The sequence below is a fragment of the Sceloporus occidentalis genome, unplaced genomic scaffold (assembly GCF_023333645.1).
Source record: "Sceloporus occidentalis isolate IW3139 unplaced genomic scaffold, rSceOcc1.0.p SCAF_51, whole genome shotgun sequence".
Lineage (NCBI taxonomy): Eukaryota > Metazoa > Chordata > Lepidosauria > Squamata > Phrynosomatidae > Sceloporus > Sceloporus occidentalis.
Window position 1 is genome coordinate 421,317 of NW_028317031.1, and position 24,907 is coordinate 446,223.

General features: G+C 39.6%; 2 protein-coding genes across 2 annotated transcripts in view; both read left to right on the top strand.

The window, feature by feature from the left end:
- The first annotated feature begins 10,257 nt into the window (after positions 1-10,257).
- LOC149288386 (UDP-N-acetylglucosamine transferase subunit ALG14-like) lies at positions 10,258-22,939 on the top strand. Its single transcript, XM_089491606.1, has 4 exons — positions 10,258-10,402; positions 11,153-11,304; positions 15,308-15,430; positions 22,709-22,939. The coding sequence occupies exons 1-4, from the start codon at positions 10,258-10,260 to the stop codon at positions 22,937-22,939; spliced, it is 651 nt and encodes a 216-aa protein (XP_089347732.1).
- LOC149288387 (calponin-3-like) overlaps positions 15,314-24,907 on the top strand; it is a 47,775-nt gene continuing 38,181 nt past the window's right edge. Inside the window, exon 1 of the mRNA XM_089491709.1 lies at positions 15,314-15,430. The gene's annotated coding sequence lies outside the window, so the exon portion shown is untranslated. The remainder of the gene's footprint in view (positions 15,431-24,907) is intronic.

Below are 24,907 nucleotides of genomic sequence, written 5' to 3' on the forward strand. Positions count from 1 at the left end.
CCTAGGATTCCTTGGTTGCCAGTGGTGGGATGTAAAGTGTGTCTGCGGACTGATTAATAACTCCCAACGACATGAGATCACATGTGGCTAAAGAGATCTTCTCTCACAGCTCAAGTATGAAGAGATGCTGGTTTTAACTCCAAGGGATAGGCTGAATATAGTAAAGATTCCCTCTGAGCGATGTAGGTCTAAATCGTGTGACGTTGTGCAGTGAGATGACTTCCAGCAACCAGGTCATTGTCTGCAAGGAGAAGGCGTCACTCATTTAGAGAGATCAGCTCGTAACCTCAAGAGTACAAGATGCTTTCTCTAAATCCTGAGCAGATTATAAAAATAACTCTGGCTTCTTCTTTTTTTCCTAAACACAGTGGCACTTTAAGAATCACTATGCTTCTGCACATTTGAAACGTGTAATCTACATGGATGATAAAGGACATTTAAATCTAAAGCTAAACCAGATGACCATCATAATGGGCAAAGTTACCAAACGCAGCGAGCGTTGTAAAGCACCACCCTAAAAAATCTGAAACATGAGCCTGCTCTGCAGCTTTCCAGCTTGTCCTCTAAACCATACCATCAAGTGCTTGTATTTAACCAGGTCAGGCCGGAGACATTTAGTAGACTGCATCTGCATGCTGGAAAACATGTCTGAAAATTCAGCTCAGTCACAAAAAAATGAAGGTCTGATAAATAAAAAAAAAAAAAGCTAGAATTCAGATCAAAAAATGTAAAGTTGTTTTTTTTTTATAATCATTAAAATTTGACTTAATTTAGTTCGTCCTTTATACCTAAAAAGCCAGTTTTAAGCGATTGTTTAACCACACACCTTTCTAATTTAAGTAAGCCTGCAGTTTGCTCAAAATGATGGGAGTTTGAAGGCTACATTCAGCACTGACCCTTGTCTTACATTCTCTTCAGCGAGATAAATATATTACTCATGAATCTGTAATCTTTACATAGCCAAGAATATCGCGGGTCACTCCTTTGTGCAGTACAGCAGCAGATCTAATCGATTCTGGTATACTTGGAATTGTCCCAGTTATTCTTCAGCCCATTTCAGTTATTCACAGATCCAGAAGCGCCGTTCAAATATATTTCCCTGAACTATATATGCAATTACTTAAATTCCTTAGGAGTTAGAAATTTGCTGAAACTGACCGCTCTCCACATGACCTTATTGATCTGTACGATCACGCTCTTTGAAAAGCATTGCGGTGGTGGACATGCCGGCTAACATACCTACACGTGCGCTGAACATTGACACCATCATGTGAACGTGAATATTGTCCTAATGCTTCATTATGGCAGCTATCCGTGTTGAAATTTCCATTAAAGTGTCCCAGTTCTTGATGTATTTAAATACTTGTTAGAAAGAAACATTCTTTGGGTAGTACATGCCACAGACTGGGTGCATTGGCATTTACTGAAATAACAAAAGTACTTTTTTGTGTTTTGTTTTAAACTACTGCTCGTTTTACCTAAAACAGAACATAACCTCCCAGTGCCCTGCAGAGCATTTCTGTGTGAAATACCCTGCAGAGGTGCGCTAACCAGAGTCTAGCACTAGCTGATGTGTGTCTTAGCTATACTAGAGCATGATCCCTTCTGTAAATAAAACATCACACATATAGCCATCAACTTAAGGAACTGGGATCTCCTACTGGGTTGCTTAAGACATTTTGGAGATCTTCCATGTGCTGAGCCACATAGGATGATGAGTGTCCCCCCGTCCCCCCCGAAACACAAAAGAGTGAAGATCTTAGAAAAGTTTAGTCTTGCAAAGCAACTCTTATGGAAGTTGGGACAAGGAGACATACGAAAACAAAAAGGAGAATGTGTGAGACTTGGGGAAGGCGAGACCATCATGGAAAAATGGAGAATCTGGCAGAACAGGTGAACATGACATGGAGTACACGAAGAGAGAGACTGGAGGGAGATAATGACACTGGGGTAGAAGAGAAGAAAGCTGAGACATAAGACGCTGCAGAACAAAGGTAATGTAAGAAACACAGATAGGGAAAAACTCCAGGAACTTAGAGAGGCTCGGAAAACAAACATGAAAAAAAATACAGATGGAACAGAGAATGGGGGAAAGAGGCTGGGGAAAAATGGACTCGGAAAGGAAAGATTAGGGTAACAGCGATAGACCGGGGGATAATGAGAGAATTAGAAGACGAGAGACAGGGGGGCAGCGAGAGACTGGAGGGGGGATAAGGAGAGAACTAAAAGAGAGAGACGGAACAGCGAGAGACAAGAAGATAATGAGAGAATTAGAAGACAAAGAGACGGGGAACAGCGAGAGATAATGAGAAAATTGGAGAAACAATGAGAGACTTGGAGGAAGAAAAGCTGGGGGATAGTTACAGATATGGCGGGACAGGGAGGCTGGAAGGAACAGTGAGAGACGGATTGATGATAGACGGTTCTGGAGGATAATGAAAGGATGGCGGAATCATATGAGAATTGGAGGGAGAGAGAGAGACTGGGGCTGGGGTGAACCCTGAGAGACATGATAGCAACTGTAGCAACAAAAATGATCTAGCGGAAGAAAGACAGTAGAAAAACACAGCAAATAGCATTAAATATAATTTATATATAGCCCTGGGCAGCATTTTTTATACCTCTATGCTGCCATATAGTGAATGGCAGTACAGCTGCGGCTTTAGTGCTGCATTCTGCTGAAGTCACAAACTTCAAGGGACAATGTGAGAAGAAAGAAGCCTTCCACGGCAAATAATAACATTCTCATTATCCCATCATTCTGAAATAATCTGCAAGATGCCCTTCTTTAGAAAATGGACTGTACATGCACTCACATAAACATCTATCTATATATATATATATGCACACGCACACATAATATAAATATACTCACACATATATACACAGAGTCACCACTTCTATATTTATATATACATACACAGAGAAAAGCCCAAAATGGAAGCTATTTGACAATGACAGTGATTCTTCATTCACAAGGATCGGCAGGAGGATTAGGGGCCTACACTGCAGCAGCAGCAGGACTCTACCTACCTGCAGCAAGGGGTCCTACCCCAGGCCGGTGTGCTCAGCGTCGGGTTCCGGCTGTCTCCCGGCTGCACGAGCTCATGCCGAGTGATGCAGTCAGTTGTGACTCCTGCCGCGGGAAGATGCGTGCTGGGAGGGCAGAGCGGGAGCCCCGGCAATGCGAGCGTGTGATCTCGGTGCTGTGTGCCCCCTCCCCAGGCCTCTGAGAGGGGAAGGAGGCGGTGTGAGCGGGGGATACTGTATGCACTAGCAGCTTGCGCCGGGCGATAAGGCATTCTAACTACTGCGGCTACCACTGCTGGCTCAGGTTACAGCCGCCGGCTAACCCTCGCCGTGCCGGTGAGCTGTGTGCTTCACGCACAGGCAGTGCCCAGCCTGCAGGTACCGAGGAGGGGGCTTGGACTGGAATAATGGACGCGAATCAATGTATAGGTCACACTGCTGGAATAGTGGACTATAGGGCTGTCAGCCACGGAAATAAAAGAAGCACATTAGGGATTAGATTGCAAGCTTTGGGGACTACGTAGGTCACATTACGAAAGAACTGGCATCGTTCGCTATTTTGAGAAAAAATAAAAAGTTAATTTATTGAAACATACAAAAAACACGGGTCAACTTTTCTGCATGGGTTAACCAAACGCTGGCAGCTAGGTTTTATATGTTTTAATTATCTTTTATTTATATAGCACCAACAATTTACACAGCGCTTCTTACAGTCCATACCTTCAATAATAGGTGTGTGTGTGTGTATATATATATATATATATATATATATATCCATCCATCGCACATTACCAGTGCAGGGCACTGTGGGAAGATAACAATTAGAATTGTTTAATGTTATCTGGAATGTTGTTTTTTTTGTTAAATAGGGAAAAGGTATCTCGGATATTCATTTGCATTCTAATAACACTCGCAAATATTTTGTAAAAACAGACTTCTTATTCAGAATGTGGAAATTATGACCATATTTTATAAAATATGAGAGGCTGGTCTTTCCATGACGTTACATTTCGGACTAAGTGGGGTTCAGTGGAGACTTCTGTAGGTAGTAGTAACTGGAGGTACAAGTCTCAACCTGGAAATGTCACTTTCAAATAAGAAAACATTGTCACCTTCCTTTAAAAGGATTTAAAACATTTATTATATGGTATGGGCGAGCCCTTAAAGCAACAGCCATGGTGACTTTTGGACTTTAAATAAATCCTTTACAGATCATCGAAGGCCCTTCCCTCTTCGTGTACAGGAATGTTAGCCTAAAAGGCTACTTGGTGTGTAAATGGCACCGACAGACGCCCCCCAAGGCTCCATCCTACAGCCATCCAATGGAGAAGAGTACATTGTGAGCTTGTGAAGGCGCTTTCCCGGTCCCAGCGCATGCACAGACACGGCAGCGGAGGGCCGGCTGATGTAAGCAAATAAATGAGACGTGTTTAAAAGTTAGATCCTGCTCAATTTACTGAATGGCTGCTCGTCAGAGAGAACGGCTTCACTGAAGAATGAAATTGCCATGGCTTCAGGAGCCTTGGGAACTGTTTTCCATTGCGGTAACTGCGAGCATCAAAAGCATCTCCCAGTACACAGGATACCTGCTCACAAGCATAACACTCAATCACCTTTACAACCACATTGCACTACGCCCCATCTAAGGCACGGTATAATCCTTTAAAACATAGGAGTGCTCACTCAATATAGCATCTGTTTTATACGGTATATAATGTAAGAACGCCACATGACTGCACCGCATCTCAAGCTTAGGACGGCCATGTCACATACCACCTCATTGCAAGCACTCTTATAAAGCACAGTATATATTACAATGCTGCGGGCGCATTATTTGTTGCCAGAGAATAGCGCTGCGTATGACCAGGCTGTTGAAAGCTTTTATTAAACTCTGAAAGGACCAGGAAAAGGTTTCGCAGCTCCGTACTGATCACGTCTGCCCCGCTGAGCTTTAATTTTAAGCAGAAAAATAAATGTATAGCACCAGAGTCAACATTGTTATGCCTTTTAGCACACAGCAAATACCCAAAAGACTCAGCTCTGCCTTTCACAATTTCAATTTCTATAATCTGACTGCATTACAGACTCCTTCTCAACACCAGGGAAACTATTCAGGTCTTCATTAAGACAACTGCCAGGGAAAACAATGTTGACAATCAATACACAAAAATAACACAAATGAATTCTCAAAATAGATTATAGTAAATTCTAGAAATATCAGAAGAAGTACCACGAGATCTGCCTGCGACACAACCCAAGGAGACGTCAACAGACAGCTCTATATATACTCTACTAACGCTACATTTCAGAGCATTTAATATGATCTAAAGTAACAATAAGTCAGTTTAACATTATTTTGTAATATACAATAAAACTAGTATGATTACCATATATTTATATGTTAAGATATAGGAGACATTTCTCATAAAAGAACATTACATTGCAAAAAAATAGAGAAGGGGAAGAAAATTATTTGTCTGGTTCTGCCTCTGAGCACATTTTATTTCATATCAAGCCAGTTCTGATAAATCATCAACGGTTCCTCTAAGTTAAAGTAAAGGTAAATGAGTTAAGAGTCATTATGACTAAAGAGCAGTGTCTAATAACAGGGAATAAGCTATCCACAATTAACTCACCATATACAGCACTCAGTAGCAGGAACAAAAAAATTTAAGTGAAGCTTCAGCTCTAGAGCTTTGCGCCCCCCCCCGTTGTGCAACTTTAATGCCAGTTTCAGCTGCCTGAAGGGGACATTCAGCTACCAAGTGCAATCTCATTTCTTTCATCTCTAACCACAAATCTTCAACTGTGCCCTGTGGAAACACACACACACACACACACTAGTACACATAACCCATTTCTCCCCTATGTCTTTAACCTCCTGGCTCTTTCTAAAGCCTAACCCCTCGTTTGCTGCACTCTCCTTCGGAAGCCTACACCTCAGCCGTACTCCTAGGGACAGCAGAAAGTCTGGTGGTTTGGCGACTCCTATCTAAAAGATCATGGCTATATTGCTTACCGCCGAGCTGAATTAGTGAGACTGCTTTCCCTTTAAACACTGCCTAAAAGAATAAAAAAATCTTAATGATGTGTTTACATACCGCACCAAACTTTCTCTGAAGCGGAATCACGATTTGTTTAGAAGGTTACTACTTATCGATTTTCCATGAGTTTGCTTTTATAGTTGAATCTGTAGAATACCCCATATGTATTTTTCTTTAGAGTGGGTGTCAGGAACATTAAACTGTCCCTTTAAAGGAAATTAGTGTCGTTATCTGTAAATGAGAGGAAGACAACATCCCTATGAAAATGAATGCTCTAGAAAGACTACTGAAATATTGGTCAAGTCAAATATGCTCTAAAAGATCTTAGAAAACGGAAGTCAGTTAATACAAGATAGTCCCTTTGATGAGATGAGATGAGATTTTTAGTCTTCAGGTTTCAAAAATCATTATTAATTTAGCTGAATCACCCCCCAATCCACAAAATTTACTATAATTCATCGGTGGACCCAAAAGGGTCAAACCCAGCTTGCTTTCTAGGTGCTTTGTTAACACAATCAGAAATATATTACAAATGAATATAAAAGAATATTAGAATAAAAGGTATGTAAACATTGGGTACAGGAATCCCCAAAAAGCTAAAAGAACATTAAGGGTAATTCTTTTTAAAAAATGAGAGCGGTGCAGAGATTACTAAATCTTTCATCATTGCCTGGAAAAGGTAAAGCCACTGAGAAAGCAATGTAAGCATGCAAAAAACAGACAATCACAGACTGTACGGTCACATTTACTATTTTTCAATCATGCTATATTTCATTACTCACAAAACAAGTAAGAAGTGATCCAGTCTGTGGGGCTTTAGCTTTTTGCTCATGGTGAAATGTGGAGTAAAGACCTTCTGGAGTCCTTGGGGTTTGATCACCAAAGGAAGAGTTGTGGCTATAACTCTCTCACTTCGCTATTCAATATGAAGGGCCAACAACAAGAAGTTTATCCATGTAAAGGACTGAACTGCGCCTGCACAATGTGCAAGGAGGCTGGAGAAACAGTGCTGGTTTACCTAAATTTTATGCAAAGCTATCCAAACTCTTCCTGCAAAAAAGCACACTGGGGTAGGTTCTTCTATACATGACATACTGTATAGTGAAGCCAACTAAAAACACTATTCCTTTAGTGAACAGACCCCATCTTTTGCCCAATCTACCGAATATCTACTACAAAAGTAGTTTTAATAGATCGTTAACTATTTGACAACTCGGAAAGGAATCTACATAATCGCGCCACAGACCATCTTACATCACAATAAAATATTTTTTCTCATCTGCTGAATAATACATTTACCTTAAATTTACATCCAAAATGTTGTTAGATAACATTATCCCATTCATATTTTCCTCTGGGACAAATACATTCTAACCTGCAGAAAAGACAAGGAGAGAACACTGATGGACTTCCAACCCAAATCTGCATTGCATCAAAAAGTGTTTTAAACATTTCCCTAATGTACCCTGTTGGGTGTGCTATAAGGAAATCTGGATACAACATGGTAAAAGTGTTTCAGTCATTAGCAGCAACCCACTATTGGCAAGTTTACCCTTGTAGGGGGTATGGTGAAATATACGACTGTGATGTGTTCATAAGCAAAGAAATATTGAGTTTTATTTACTTAATTTATCAACATCTAAAATATGTATTGCGAGGAAAGGCAAATTAACGTAAAAAGATGGACATTTAGAAAGCATCTACAAGTGAAACAGCTGTACTCAATGAAATGAGTCATATTCTGTACAGAAAAGAAATGTACACATAGTACGCATAGTTGAGTGTACCTTACAACAGCATAGATATGCAGTCCTGTTTGACCAGTGCCTGGGTGAACTGGTCTAGGCTAGCCAGTGCTTGCCTCGAAAGCTTTTACACTTTGTCACTGCAATGTTTTCATTTATCATTAGATGTTAAAGTTTTTACACTCATAGTCCATTCCTCCTCGGCTGGGTTGAGCCCAAAAAACTAAGATGCAAAAAAAGCAAGGTCTTCGTACAGGTGCCAAGGTGTTACTTGATAGTGTAGAAATTCACCTGTACATTTTGCTAATCATTTTGCAAAGGGTTGACAGAAAATGCCAATAGTGTCTTGTTTAACCTTTTTAACTGTGAATCTATGTGGATTTATGAGATGTGACACCTGGTGGTAGAAGGAAAATATTACATGGAATAGGTGTTTCTGTTTAATTAAGCTTAAGGGAATATACCAAGACATTTTGGACAATGTGTATGTGTATGTTCTTGTTCATTAACATAAAATACTGTTTTACCCTTCTGCTGATGGGTTGTTTTTTTTTAAATCTTTAAAATGACACCAAACTATACGGATGCAGCCGATAATCGGGGCGATACGGTATAAGGCTACCCAAGGCTGTTGTATTAGCCTATCAACGTAATAAATTTTTTTTGGTATTCAGCAATGTAGGGATATTAATGACAAAACAGCTGTAAGTGGAATATGACCAGATGTAGCAAACCAGAAAATACTAAATACATTTTCTGCTGCTCATATACATATTACTGTGATTTTTAGTAACTCTCTAACCCCTTAGAAAAGATCTCCCAGGCAGAGAAAGCAACAACCAGATTTGAGTTTCCCAAACAGGGTCTGTCCCTCTTAAAAATATATTATGTATCCTCAACAGGTCATCAATACAGTTATACACAACACATCCTCCAGGGCAGCACTTAATGTGTGCTATTCAGCACCATGTGAAATGTATGAGACAAATCCATTAGCTGAGCGTGATATTTGGGCCCTCTGGCATCTGAAAAAAAGAGAAAAACATTACATTAAAAAAACATTATAGTTGTAATGCTGAACAGTGTCTTCATACACAGAATATGCAGACAGGAACATTGTGCAGTCCCACAGATTCAGCTCCTTGGTAGGCAATGTAGCCGTGTAAAGTTAGACAAGACCCGCCAAACTTGGGGCACGTTGGCGTAGTGGTGGGCTAAGCAATATCTGGCCTTATTGTGTGATGGAACCCCTGATATTTATGACGGATATGTTTCTGAATATTTGTTGGGTGAGTGCTGATTCCTTACAGTTTTGTGTACATATTGGTAATTATTTTAGCCACAATCCAGGAATCTGAATGTGTATGCTTTTTAGGGTGTGCTCCCTTTTCTGTATATATCATCTTCTTGATGAATACCTCAATAATGCAACTCAACCTTCCTCTCATGCAGGGAACATTACCTCTCTCTCTCTTTATCCACACAAACATTGTTCTTCCCTCTACTAAGACAAGGCTATGTAACGCAATCAGCCATTTTTACTGCCTCAACCTCTCTTTATGGAACGCGGACTCACTGCGACATGAAGCGGTTTGTTCAAAACGATGGTTATCAGGAAGCTTAGGGTTTCAGCGCCCTCACTTCATTGCTCATTAATAAGGGCCACGATTAGGACGTTTCTACGGTGAAAAAAGAGAGCATAATATACATTTCAATGTGAGGGGACCTTTTCATGATTTCGTATGCATTACACAGGGCCAGTTAAACTCTTCCTTTAGCTGCTAACTGGGATTGGGCCCTCATACTGTATAATGAATACAAGGAATTAAAAAATCCTGCAGATCTAGGGCCCGAGACTTACCAATTGAGTCCAGGAAAGACCTAGAAGCTGGAAACCTTACTCGGGTGACATGAGCTATGAAGCAGAAGCCCTATTTGGTTGTTTTTTTTACCGCCTTTAGACGTGTACGGTCGGCTTATAAGAAGAGATGACAAACTCCTTTTCATTCTTTCCATTAAATGATTCTGAATAAACAAGACTCAGCCATACGTCACTCGCCACTAAAAGTGTTTAGACCCAAAGTATGGACAGCTTATAACACACCCGTCAATGCGCTTTAAAAGTCTATAAAGCCTTTATATACGTTAATGAACAGCAACATGTAACGTGATACGGTATACCGCTGCACGCACGGGCCTTTCAGCCTATCGTACTTTCTATTAACATCAGAGCAAATGCTTTACAGCTTCCCGTGTCCCACATTCACAAGCCTATAGGAAAAGGCGCGAAACATGTAGGGGGCGTGGCAGGTAGCGGTTTTGAGTGCGTCCAGCCAATGAGGAAGGGTGAGCGTCTCCATGGCAAGTCGTTGCGTTTCTGACGTCGCCAAACCAGGAAGTGGTTGAACTCGGTACTGCCGTTGGAAGAAGTTGGTGACATGGACGGTGTTGTCGCTGTGGCCGGCGGGTTCCTGTTGACCGCCGTGGTCATGGCAATCAGGATCTGGTTGGTCCTGCGTCGATATAATAGGTGCCTGCCTGGGAAAAAAGGCGCCGTCAGCCTTCTTGTTGTCGCGGGCTCAGGTGAGGGGTCGCATCCTCTTATTTGCGTTATACTGGATGTATCTGTCAGTAGGATAAATGGATGCTGGACACGTCGTATGTGCACATTACATCCTCCTCCTATGTAATATGTATCTATAATGTCAGTCCTTTAATTAGTCATATATGCTGGGTTTAACTTTAACTTATGTTTACTAAAATAATTGAAGTCTACCCTTGGGACCACAAAATAGTTTTTTTCCTGTCTGACTCTTATCTGGCTTCATTAGCCTGTTTCGCATGACTTGGGATATGATGCCACAGCGGGGGGTGGGATCATTGCTGAACCCGGTTGATTCGATATGACCTGTTGTATTTCTGATATGCACATAATAACCACAGCCTGAGAAGACATTGATTAATGGAAGAATCCATGAGATCACGCTACATCACCTTCAGTGTTTTGCAGTAGTAGGTAGTCTCGTTGGTAGCTAATTAAATTAATTTGGAGCATCGACTTGAAAATGAGACCCTATAGAATGATTTGGGGATGGATAATTTGTCCCCTTTATATCACCTGTTAAAACCTGTTGGTTATTCACATGTTACAGGTACAGAGTTATATAAATGCTGCTCTCTGCCTGAAATGTCATCTGTTAAACATCTGTTGCTTCTTTCCTCTTCAGTGATACATCCTCTTCAACGGAACTGAATGATCATAACTGTATATCCCAGATGATCTTTCCTCATATTATGGTAGCAGCGTGATGAGAAATTGTATTTGTTTTGCAGGAGGTCACACAACTGAAATCTTGAGGTTGCTGGGCAGTCTGTCTAAATGCTACACCCCAACACATTACGTTATTGCTGAAACAGATAAGATGAGCGAAGACAAGATTAAGTGCTTTGAAAGCAGCAGACCAACTGGAGTCTGCAAGCCTATGGTAAGAGCCTTGTTTGAAAATACAATGATTTGCTTAATTTGGAATACGTGGCCTGTGTCGCTGTCCACCGATCGGTCATAAATAAACATGTAATATGTAATGCAGATAAGTGTGGATTTTTTGGCCAGGGCTTTGCAATATGCATTACATGCACAATAAATGTAATCTCTACAAGAAGAGAGAGGGTTTTGTTTTGGGGGTTTTTAATATGAGAGCTCAGTGATCTTGCTATCTGTGTTATATCTGACAGTGTATATATCATTTGATGTATCATTCTAAGTCATAGTTTACATCACACATTTAGATTCACTCTCATACATGTTGCACTTGTGACAACATAGGTTAATAATGAGCCTAGTGTCAGAGACTTACACAAAGTAATGTATTGCCCAAGGGCCTTCTGCTCACAGTTAATTCAATTGTCTCTGATTTTTTTAGGAGTTGTGATTTGTTTGATGTGCTCACACTGGATCTGTGCCTACCTTGCATTTGGCAGTATTATAACCCTGTGGCGGCCAATGAAGTTGAACCAAAAACCTCTAGTCTCTAAGTTCAGATCAGCCATAACATTATGACCACCTGCCTAACCCCTTAAGGACCGGGCTCATTTTTCGTTTTGTACCCTGTGGGACCGAGGCTGTTTTAATACTTTTGTGGTGCTTGTGTTCAGCTGTAATTTTCTCCTCACCCATTTAGTGTACCCACATAAGTTATATATTGTTTTTTTTCAGGACAAGATGGGCTTTCTTCAGATACCATTATTTTGATCGTATCATCTTATTTACTATAAAAAATTAAAAAAACATGGTGAAAAATTGAAAAAAATACACATTTTATGACTTTTATTTGAAAAATATTTTACTCACCTAAAAAAGCAAGTAAAAAAACTAGCTAAATAGATTCTACTACTTGTCCTGAGTTTAGAAATATCCAATGTTTTTATGTTTTTTTTCTGTTTTTTGTAAGTTATAGGGCAATAAGTACAAGCAGCGTTTTATGATTTCCAAATCTTTTTTAACAAATCTGGTCATTCTTCCTCCATCTCCTCTTTGGAACATCTTTGAAGCCGGTTAACTCAATTTAACCCATTCAAACCATATATTTTTGAAAACTAGACACCCCAGGGTATTCCAAATGCTGTTATTTTAACCCTTTCCATGCACCAATTATACAACTACACTTTGTCAAACTTTGTAATAGTAATTTTTTTTATATATTTTTTTCCACACAAATTGTACTTTAGTTATAGATATACAGGTGCTGGTATATGTCACTGTCAAACAACACCCCAATATGTGTTCAGCAACATCTCCTGAGTACAGCGATACCCCACATGCATGGGTTTGTCAGATTGTTTGGCTGGTAAAAGGCTACTTTTGGGGCATGCGTATACAGGTGCTGGTATATGTCACTGTCAAACAACACGCCAATGTGTGTTCAGGAACATCTCCTGAGTGCAGTGATACCCGACATGCATGGGTTTGTCGGGTTGTTTCAGATTTAAAATGCCACATTTGGGAAGTGCGCTTTTTTCTCCATTTTGGTCAGTCTGTACCTATGCCCTATCTTTGAGCTCGGCCACTCCAATTTACCCCATCAGCCATTTTTTTTATATATTAGACACCCCTTGGGTATTTGAAGTGCTTTTATTTTAACTCTTTGTTGAGATTTTTGAGAAATTTTAGCACTTGCTCAAAATAATAAACTTTATTTTTTAATTTTATTTTATTTTTTTAATACTTTTTTTATATTTTTTTTTACACATTTTGCTGGTACTGGATGGTTCATCTAGTGACATCACTGCATAATTATTTTTAAATGTTAGCACATTTTTTTTTAAATTTTTTTTTTCCATTTTTTATTTATTTTTATTTTTTTTGAATATTTTACTAATCACATAGTGATTAGAAAGCTGGGCTCCATTGACTTGCATGGTTGAATGCAGTACCTGTATTCAACCAGCAAGTGGAGCCAGTTCTCTAGAGGGTCTGGAGACCCTCTAGCGAACTTTTTCGTCTTTATTGTTTTATTTCCCGGGCCGCCGCCATCTTGCTTGATGGCGAAGATCACTGGCAGCGGCGGCTGTGACCGCTCTCCGGAGCGGTCACAGCCCACCCAGAGGTAAGTGTTTGGTGTCGCTGGATGCCTCCTGATCGAGGCATTCCAGCGACACCATTTAAGTTTAGGAGGCGATCGTTGATCGCCTCCTAAACGCTTTTAAAACGGGCGTCCGCCGCCATACAATGTATGGCGGCTGTTGACGCCCCGGGGAGGGGCCAGACATGGCCCCCGATGCCGATCTCGGCCTTGCTGAATGCCTCGACATCGAGGCATTGCAGCAAGGCCGTTTAAGCGAAGAAAGTGATCCTTGATCACTTTCTAAGCTTATTTAATTTTTTGACGGTTCAGGACCGTCAAAGGTCATTTAGTGACCTTCTTGTTATGACGGTCCTGAACCGGCAAAGGTCGCGAAGGGGCTAATATTGTGTAGGTACCCCTTTTGCCGTCAAAACAGCCTTGACCCGTCGAGGCATGGACTCCATTAGACCTCTGAGCACTAAGATGTCAGTAGCAGATCCTTTGAGTCCTGTAAGTTGCAAGGTAGCCACGGGCCAGCCTTGCATTGTGCATCAATGAGCCTTGGCCATGACCCTGTCACCGGTTAACTGCTTTTTCCTTCCTTGGACCGCTTCTGATAGGTACTGACCACTGCAGACCCGGATCAACGCACAAGAGTTTTGGAGATTCTCTGACGCAGTTGTCTAGCCATCACATCTTGGTCCTTGTCAAAGTCGCTCAGATCCTTACGTTTGCCAACTTTGAGGACGAAATGTTCACTTCCTACCTAATATATCCCACCCACTGTCAGTTGCCATGATAACAAGATTATCAGTGTGATTCACTTTATCTGTCAGTGGTCGTGATGTTGTGGCTGATCAGTGTAATTCCATGAGTCGCCTATGCAGTTACTGTGTTGGTTCTTGCATTTTCAGTGTAGTTAAAAAGCTTCACGGTCTTAGTGACATCAATAACCGGTTTGGCTAACTCTTTTAACACCTTGTTCAATTTCAAGCTAAGCTGTAAATTAGATGACATTGTATTGTGACCAGTTATTCCAATGCTTACCACTAGATGGCGGACATCACAAATACATGAATGAACTATGATGCAATTTATATTCAAGACCAGTGCTTGTTGGAAGTGGTCTTCGATACTTATATGTTTTAACTCAAGGGATTTAAGTAATGAATAATCTAGTGTGACCTGTTTGCACTCCATTATCCACTGGCATTGCAGCCTTTTTGAGTTTTGCATCACATAACATGGTACCGTTGGTATATGTGACTAGGGCTTACGATGGACTGCAACTCTTATCATGCATAAGCAGCATTTTCGTGTGCAGTCTAGCTGTGTCTGAACAGCACAAACAAATCAACATGTCTAGAGCTTCTGCAATTGATGATAATTACATTTGTTCAGTATTATTATTTTATGTCCCTACTATGAACATGGGTATAAAGGTTATTGGGGCACCCTATCCCTAAAAAGCAATTTTCTGTATAGACTCCACACATACTCCAAAATGCCGGTGGACCTCTGCTTTGGATTGGACAGAGAGGGGTGATTGCAGATAAATATTTGTTCCACTCGCACTAAAAAATAATGCTATGACAGCACAATCTTTGTGTTATCTCACAAGCCAGGTTACGGGTGGAGGGGGACTGGATGAATATTATTTGTGGCATTATCTCATAATGATCCACCATGCACATTGCTTCAATAACCACACTGCTTGCCCCGCATCACATCAAACTCTTATAAAACAATAATCACTGTTCCCAATGTTGCCGGGAACGAGACAGACAATACTAACGGAAACAAAGAGAACACGTAGAGAACAAGTGGAGCTTCCATACAGCCTACTAATGAGATAAGGAGGTGACTTCAGAGGTTTGTGTTGTGAGATTCTCTCATTTGCTAACTTTGTGACTATTGTTTGCAGTATTCCATCTATCGTATTCCGAGGAGCCGTGAAGTCAGGCAGTCCTGGAGCTCCTCTTTTTTCACAACGCTGCGCTCCATACTTTACTCTTTTCCTCTTACTACCCATGTGCAGCCAGATGTGGTAAGTACCATGATGGGCTCCGTTAGGTGTGAGCAGTTTATTCATTGTGTTTATGAGCCATTTCCTAAACTATGGGTTTACAAGTAAGCGGCCCTACATGGTGCTTGGTAAACTTTATTATATATAATAAAGGACCAAGTGAGCTTCTTCTGCAAGAACAGCTGAACTGGCCCTGCATGATACATCGATTACATCGCTGAGATTACTTCAAGACATCCACCTGGATTAAATCTGTGTATCTCTAAAACAGAAATGTGGGGGCTGTTTTTTTATTTAATAATAAATAACCTCATCCAGACGTGTGCAAACCATTTACTAGTGTGTAGCATTGTACTTTTTACACTATACAATAATGAAATGAGATAAATACTAATTTAATGGTTTACTATGAGTGCAATAAAGATAAAGTGATGTAGTTCCAATTTTCTTTCCGAATCATGACCTCATGGGTGACCAAGTGAGTGGGTTAGGGGAAATCTTACTTGTTTGGTTCAAGTTTATGCTGGAAGTTGTAACTGTATGGTAATGATAAAAGTAGGTGCTTAGGTTTTAATTAACTCAGTAGTGGAGTATTTTATACAATTTTTTTTTTTAATGTGTATTTTTAATTAAAATACTTAAATACACTATTACATTTCGTAACGAAAATTAACCCAACATATGTATTGATCGCCTCGTATCTGTGTTATGTGTTTGATCAGCTTTTTTTGATAGGACGCTTTAACAGTTTTATCTGTAACATAATCATTCTGCGTTTGATATTGAAATGAGTTGCTATTTTTCCTTTTTGAGGAATTAATGTCACCATATTCTGTGTGCGATCGTTTTGTCTGTTCAGGTTTAACTACTTTTTTTCCCCCTTTTGTTAATGATTAAAATAGCACTGGTATTTTGAGTAGAGGAATGGAGAGGTTCCTGTTCTTTTATGTCGGAAAGTACACCTTAGTAAACAAAGGCTTATATGAATAGAATAGCTTCCTTTCTATTAACCTTAGAAAGCAGGATTCTAGCATAATTAACTAAATTCTACATGGGTGAGAATTGATGAGTGAATTCTACTTCAGATCCTCTGGCACTTATAGGGCTTACACACTCCTTGAGAGCAAAAAGCTTAAATGTATATTGCGCTGATTGTAGATCAGTGACCTGGGGAGAAGGTACAGAGAGAATGTGTTCATACATTCCCAATACCCGAGTTCGCATACAGAAGACCAGGCAATGCTGTCTCATTGAAGAAGACTGGGAAAGTGAGTTCTAAGTGAAAAGCTGCTTGTTTCATTTGAAAGGAATGGATCAGTGGCATACAAACGGCGATCCCCGAAAAATATAAGACTGTCCCTTTAAAAAAAAAAAAAACTGTTTTACCCACCGAAGGGGTAATAGATACCTAGAATAGACTTCTGGTGGATGTGCTATAAGCAAACACTGTAAATAATTCCAAGAAAGCTTGACATTTTACATAAAGGTTTCCTAGATAACTGAGAAACCCCGGACACCATACCCAGTTTAATCATAGCTGAGTATTTTGGAGGGGTTTCTTTTTCCCTATGTAAATGCATGGTCCATTTCAGCAGAAGACCCCCTATGCATTTAAGTGTCTTTGTTTCTTACTCACCTGCATTTAATTTTTATTACGATTTCTGGAGCCTTCGATAGGCGAGTCCGTAGTGTATCCCACCGGAGAATCCCCTTTCTAATGATCATGACCTCCAGTTGGGGTCATCTGTCAGAGATTTAAACAGACCTATTAGGTATCTTTTAGAATATCATTCTTCTAACTGATTTTTGATCTCTTTTAGTTTTTTGTTTTTTTTTTCATTTAGACACATTTCTTTGATTTAAACAAACAAAACAAGCGATTGTTTTTCAAATTTTAAAATATACAGTAGTTAAAACCCATTTATATGCTCAAGTTTAAGAAAATGGATTTGTGTTCAAAGAACAATTTCACTCTAAACTAAAATGTTGTATTTACCTTGGGTGCTTACCAAGGCCTGACCCAAACCAGTGTCCCCAGCCGCCCCTCTCCACCATACTCCTAGCCAACGCCATATCCCTGTCTTGAAGGCACATAGCGCCTTGTAATGCATTCTATGGATGCTGAACCAACTCGGCATAGCCCTTCATAGTATAATGAAACCCTATTTTTAGTTTGATGCTCTTAATAAAAATGTTAGGAGCTCCCTCACCGTAGGATAAAACGGCAAGTTGCAAATACATCTAAAACTGAATATTATTACAGACCTGTTTTCAAAGCAACCAACCGCTAAACTATTGCTGCTGGAAAGATCAAGTTCTCACAGCAAGCAGATGGAACATGTCTGCTTCTCTTGTTACGCCGCGCTGCAGCAAATAGAACTTGGACTGTCATGTACTGTATGAAACCTTTGTTGGCATAAAGAGCACACTGGAAAAATCCAGTTGTTTTTGCAGCTGAGTTGATAATGGCAGCTTGTTCTGCATGCTGACATTTGGAAAATCTTGATCTCCGGTGTTGTGGGTAATAATTATCTACTGTGCCATTCCCAGCATAGTGGTGTTCTGGGGTAGACAATAGGTTTTTATATAGAGGCTATAAATGTAGTTGTTGTATTAGAAAGGCATAAAACTTATATTTTTTTTTGCCCCCTCCCCAAGTTTCAAAGTGTTTTGTGGATAAAAAGATCCCCTATGGGTGAATAAATAACCCCTGTGGATGCTCGAAATAGACCACACAATTAACGTGTGGAGTGAAAGCAGGCGACGTTGCCCACACGCTTGGTGATGGTCACAGTGTGTAAAATCCTTACAGGTCTCTGATTGCGCTTATTGGTTGTAATGGAGTCATCCACCCAGAGTTCACGTACCAATGCTGTGTCAATGGCTTTTGTGGAGTGAGTGCATATTATCCATATATCCATAGGTACAGAATACCCTATATGTAAAATGTGCTTGCAACATTGGTTCTAAATTAAGCTTGTCTATTATACCCTTGATGTTATTTGAAGGATAATTGCAAATCTCTAAAATATATTATAAATTTCAGTGTCTGCAGCCTTCCTTTCACTCCCTTGGCTACAACTTAAATATTCTAGTAAGCAAAAACCTAAAGCTCGGGACAGGGGTTGGGGTTACACGTTCTACCAAGCTTGCTGTCACATGAGAAGAAGTTGCGTTTGGTGCGTTTTGGGGTAGTTTTGCTTGGAACTGGGAACTTGGACAGGTTTTGTGTGTAACGTCGGCTGGTTTGCATTGGACCGTGCAAGTATTTCCATGCATGCTTTGCTTCTGTTGGTGCACAAACAGGAATCATGTGATTCGGCTTTTTCTTTCCACTGTGGAGAAGGTTCATTCTGGAGCGTTCACAGAGCTAGGCCGAGCACTGTACAGAAGTGTTTATAATTCAAGGGACAGGTAAAAAGTCCATGCTTTTAGCTTTACAGAGACATGTGTTGAGGTGACTATATCACCTGGGTGCACAGAAGTACCAGAGCCGGGTCCGCCGGCACATGTGTGGAATGAAACCTTGGAAGTAATGTAAGAAGGTATACTTTCACCAAGACATCGGGAGGTACATGGAGTAACCTTGTTGCTGATGTAGGGGGCAATACAGTGAGGCAGTTTAAAGAGGCATGTGGTAGAGAAATGCATACCTGAGAACTTGCCAGGAATGCTTTCCCCGAAAGCTTCTCCTCTTCCCTGTCCATGTGAGGGCCGGAAAGTAACGGGGCTGTGTACGGGTGGGTGAGGAGGTGCATTGATCTCCGCCAATTTCACTTTCCACACACAGTAACAAATCAATGACGGCCACTAAGTTCCCAAGTGTGGCTTAAGAACTACCCTGAAAATAAGACCTACTCCACATCCGTTCTAATGCCTTTAAAAAAGGAAGAAAATAGATTGACTAAACAAGGTGATTGATTCAAGATACTGCCCAAGCCCTGAAATAATCCTTCAACCATGTAAAAAAACTACCTCGTTCATAGTTTTTCCGGGAAGGTTAGTCATGTGACTCCAAAACCAGTAATGCGTGCGCAAGAACACACATCAGTCATTTTTTGAGGTTTTTCCATCTCTGGTGCTTAAGCTTTACTAACGGACACTTGTTTATGGTTCAGTTCTATGTGATCTGTTCTATTCTCTTTGTTTACTTTAAGAACTTGCCCTTAAATGGCTGCACTTGGTAATATTAACACCGTGTTCTCTCATGCATGGAAAATTGGGGATCTTTTTTTTCTTGTGTGTGTGTTTTAAGAGCTCATGTAAAGCGAGACTCTGCTGCATTCCTGCATTCTTCCCATTACATGTTAAATACACAGGAAATTGCTACCCTCATCATTTTATGTGACTTCAGCCAGGAATGCCGCTAGGCACGTGTGTTTGTGTGTGTGTGGGTACATACATATAGTCTTTACAGACATTTTTAATTATGATTTTACATTTAACTGCCGCAAAACCAGACCACAATACCAGATCCAATTCATTTAGTTATAAAGTGTTATCACTAAAAGCAGGAAATGGCACCCACGATCCTATATTTTTATTTTTAATTTTTTTTTATTTATGATTTTTTGTATATTTTGAGGATTACTAAGCCGTATTGGAATTCCTCAGCAACCAAAACTATTCAGGTAAGTATAACGTTATATAAAAGCCATATCTACTAAAGATTTTGCTTGCACTGTGTGTGTGTGTGTGTGTGTGTGTGTGTATAATGTGTGTGTGTGTGTGTGTATATATATATATATATATATATATATATATATATATATACACACACACACTAGATGTGTGTCATTCTTACCTGCAGTCAACCCTGTCATATGTTTTGGTTTTTTTGATTAGCAGTCTGCTAATTAAAATAGAATAAACTATTTTATGTTTTAGGCATTTGCCCAAATATTTGCGTAGTAAAATGAAGTTGCAGTTTAAAAAAAAAGAGATTAGTTTGTAGTCCATCAGTATTCTGCAGTTGTTTTTCCCGCATCTCAAATTTCTAAAATCTATGGCATTGAGTTTTTTGTTACATGCTAAACTGGACTAGAAAGCGAATTATATTGTCTAGACTAAGGTGATTAAGGCCGCAGTTTAACAAGAGAACGCTTCATTGGTAGTCTCGCTCGCATATTTTCTAATGTAAAATGAGATCATCATTTGATGTACATTTCCTTATATAGCATACAGTGTGATCATACAGATAGAGAGTTCAGCACGGCTCCTGCCCTGCCAAAACATATGTTCCGTATTACCGAAAAATGCTAAAAATGTAGCAAACCATACTCGGTGCTTCTGTGCCTTAGCTCTCTGGAAAAGAAGCAAAAGGTGTAAATGTCAAGCAGTCTATTAAATAATGTACTTGGTGGGGTTGACGTTATAGAAAAGTAGGTCTGTTTATGTATAACATATTTTTGGCAGAAATACACTTATTTCTTAGAGTTTGAAATATTTCCTGGAAACATTTTGTTCTTGTTGTGATTGTCTATTCAATGCTGTGTATGTACTGGCCTTTGTTCACAGCCTGATTTACATGACTCTTCCTTTAATCCAGTTTTCATAGGTCGGTTATCTGTAAATTATATACTTGACAAAAGAATTTATCTACTTGTTTTTGGGTGGGAATAACCGGTTATCTAAAAAAACAGCTAGATTACTCCTTCAGCTGTGTTCCAGCCACCTTTACTCATGCAGACTAAGCATTTCTGCCTAGGTGTTTTAGTAGGCTGTTTCTGAAGGACCTGAGAATAATACCAGTAATGATGGCTTGGGATCTCCCCAAGACAATGGGTTCTTATTACAGAATGTTATGCTAGATTCCTCGATTAGATTTCTAGACAAAAATAAGTAATTTGGCCGAGTCAACAAGCTCTCCAGTCTGCTCTGAGTCATCGACAAGTATCACTTTTTTTTTTTTATGGCTAAAAACCATTGATTTAATTTTTCATGAGACACAGCTGTCCTTCATTACAAATGCCTTTACATTTCAGTTCCAAAAATAGGTTCAATGTACAGTCCAAGGAGAGTTGCAGAAGTGTTTAATAAAACTGACAGTCCTCCCGTGATTTCTGCATTCCTGCGTCTTCTGGATGTCCTGCTCTTCTTTCAATGCGTCTATCAGCGCAGAATCCATCACTTACAACGTCTTGTTCTCTCACCAAAAAAGGCTTCTTTTCGTCAGACTGCGTTCTGGTGACATGTAGAATAAACCAATATTTTACACTTACGTGCATCCCAGAGTTTGGGGATGCCTACTGGGCGCTTTTAACGTTTTTTGTTAATGTTTGCAGCTGATAAACGGCGCACGTTGGGGGTAGTCTTCAGACTCCTTCCATTAAGTCAGATTTATGCCTGTTCTATTAATCTGACCATTGTAAGGTTATTTAAATACATTTGCTAAGAGTGGCAGCTTAAAGTTATTATTTCCCAACCAACACCATCCACCGTCACTTAAATCTGGTCCTACATATTTACAGTGAAAAACCTGTTTTTTGGTAGTTTTTTTTGCCTGGCTTGATGGATGAAAAATAAACAATACACATCATAAATGAATTAGTTACATAACACAAAGTATTGCAGAAATTATGTAGGAGGTAATTCATTCGGCAATTTATAAATTGTTTACTGACCCCTTGTTGTGTAAGAATGATCCCTACCCCCCCTTTTGTGTAATAATGTCCTTCTTTATTTCAATTGCACATTAAGGCTGATCCATGCGGGTGTGCAGGGGTTAATCCCTTAGGGAGTATGAGGTCTCTTCTAATGGTCCGTGACATTGGAAAGCTTAGCAGTGGCTGTGCTGTGGGGATAATCATTGGATTTCAAGCTTTCTGCTTTTACATATAAATTATTCATACACTTTATGAATGGAAAGCAATAACATTAAGTCTTTGCAGAAAACATAATGTAAAAGTCTGCTGCGTAACATTGTTTCTATCGGTGATCTATGGCATGTGTGAGACAATGGGGTATAAACTCACCTCTTGATAAATAACAGGCTACATTAACCCTTTGAGTGCCAGCTGGGCCATTGCTTACTTTTCCACACTCACTGGGTTATAGGCTTGTATCTAATGGGTCTCCTATGATTAAAAATGTAAAAACAGCATGTATTCCTTTGTTAGTTTGGCCTGTGTCTGAGCATCATTGGAGTTGGAATTCTATAACTGCCATGGTGCAATCCCAGCAGTGTAGTTATATTGCCCAAATATGTAAGTAATAATGTATCAAACAATGTAGCTTAAAAAAGAGCTTTGTTGTAGATGTTATAAAAACACTTGTAATCTATGTTCTCTCTTCTTCTAGATTCTGTGTAATGGACCAGGGACGTGTGTTCCCGTCTGCCTGTCGGCTCTTCTTCTTGGGATCTTTGGCATCAAGAAAATAATTGTCATCTATGTGGAAAGCATCTGTCGTGTGGAATCCCTGTCCCTGTCTGGACGAATCCTGTATTATTTTTCTGACTATTTTATTGTCCAGTGGCCATCGCTTAAGGAGAAATACCCAAATTCTATATATTTGGGAAGAATAGTTTGACTTTGCTAAGGATAATAAATAACCTTCAAAAAAATGGAGAATATTTCGTCTGGGCATTGAAACCAAATTGTTTCCGCCGTGCCGGGGATGGAGTGATGATCTTGGGGAAGGAGAAACTGTGTAAACAGAACAGTATAGAAAGTAAGATAATGCCAAGGTACCATCGCATCATTTCAATCTGATGTTCTGTTCAATGACCGTATTTATCATCTATCAATACAATATCTGTAGTCTACAATTCTGCATAAATCCACAAATTATTTTCCATAGTTTTGAGCAATGAACAAAACAAAAGGAACAGAAATGTTTATATGTAGGCTAATTGGTGATATACCTTTTTACGTTTTCCAGGAGGCTCCCCCAACAGCCCTTCTACTCCTACTTTAAATGGAATTCTGGAGGGGGGTAGAGCTGGACTTTGAGGCGGGAGGGATATTCCCTGTAGATGCTACTAGATGGACAGTGAACTGATATAATGGTAATGCTGGAAAAATGAATTCAAGGAACTCAAACGAGTATGTTATTTGAGTTAGAGGGATCTAGCAAGGTGCATGCATTCATTTAAAAATAAGACTTCCAGGTTTTGAAAACCCGTGGAAATGGCTATTTAAAAGGTTGAGACAACCACTGATTCAATGGAATGAAAATACAGCTGCAAGTCTGAAAGTTAAATAATCTTTAGACTACTGTGATTATAAATCAACAATCCTTATAAAAAATAACAGAATTTTCTTAGAATACCAAAGAACACGGTGCAGTACATTTATTTTACTTAACCGTCATCTCTCGGTCTGTGTTGAATTGCACGACACTGTCACATCACGTTCATTTACTACCTTGTCGTATAAGAAAATAAGAAAAACGTATTTCTTCAATCATGTTTTGTCCTTTTTAACATTGTATCTATATTTAAAAATATTATTTAAATAATAAGTCCTTATGACTTTAATATTAAAATTCTGATAATTAAGTCATTTCAGCCTAAAAAATAAATGCTTACCTGCATTATCTATACTTCTCTACTAATGATTATACCTTCAGAAGTTAACTGAATGTAATCATTTGTCTTTTTTAGTAAGGCTTCATCTTTTTACAATATTTTTTCCACTTCTGAACATTAACCTCTGTCCCAAAAGCACTCTGTCCCAAAAGCACCACTTTTGTCTCAGGAAAGTCCAGGCAAATAAACAGTGCAGAATAATATAAACACGGCTCATAAAGGACAATGGTGTTTATTTCCCTTATCCTGGACCATATCTTCTTTATTCATTCATACGCTGATCTGTCAATAAATAGCCCAGAGTAACTGCTTTGTTACTATTTTACTTTTAGAAGCAACAAGGAGGCAACCAAGAAATTACCCACAGAGATAAAGGACAGTTGTATGTCCATTCCTTAGGAGTTTGGGCAGACATTCAAAACATTTCAGCTGCCTATTCTTTGTAAGGAATTCAGTGTGTCTGTCCAGACCATACGAGTATCTTCTTTCAGCCCTGGGCAACATTCTAATGATAAATCCTCTATATCATTATTTGATGGCCAGCTGGTAAACTGCGACTCAAATAAGGCTGACTAATATGTTTGCATGGCTAACGGCCTTCCAACAAAGCCATGGTGTCCACATGAGCGTGCACTCGTGTTTCCTTTTGGGTTTCAGGTGTAATAAACTTAAAGTTAATAAAACCTACTGTGTATTAAGGCTGATCATATGCATTATGATCTGTGTACCTGGTTGGGGATGTCTAATACCGCCACCTTTAAATAATTGCATTTTAAGTAAAATTACAGAACATTTAGTAACAGATACAATATTAGCACTTGGGACTTTCATTTGCATGGAGGGGACAACAGCAGTTTCAGTTTAGAAACTCCAATCAGCATAGCCTGTTCTGTTTGTCCAAAAGACCTTTGTAGGTCACAACTAGTTTCAGATGAACAGTCCTCCTCCATTGTATTCGATACAAATGA

Bases quoted from the DNA above. Each gene is read 5' to 3' on its own strand.
- LOC149288386 (XM_089491606.1), top strand. From the start codon at position 10,258: ATGGACGGTGTTGTCGCTGTGGCCGGCGGGTTCCTGTTGACCGCCGTG. The intron at 10,403-11,152 runs GTGAGGGGTCGC...TTTGTTTTGCAG, and splicing joins TCTTGTTGTCGCGGGCTCAG to GAGGTCACACAACTGAAATC. The intron at 15,431-22,708 runs GTAAGTACCATG...CTCTTCTTCTAG, and splicing joins CCCATGTGCAGCCAGATGTG to ATTCTGTGTAATGGACCAGG.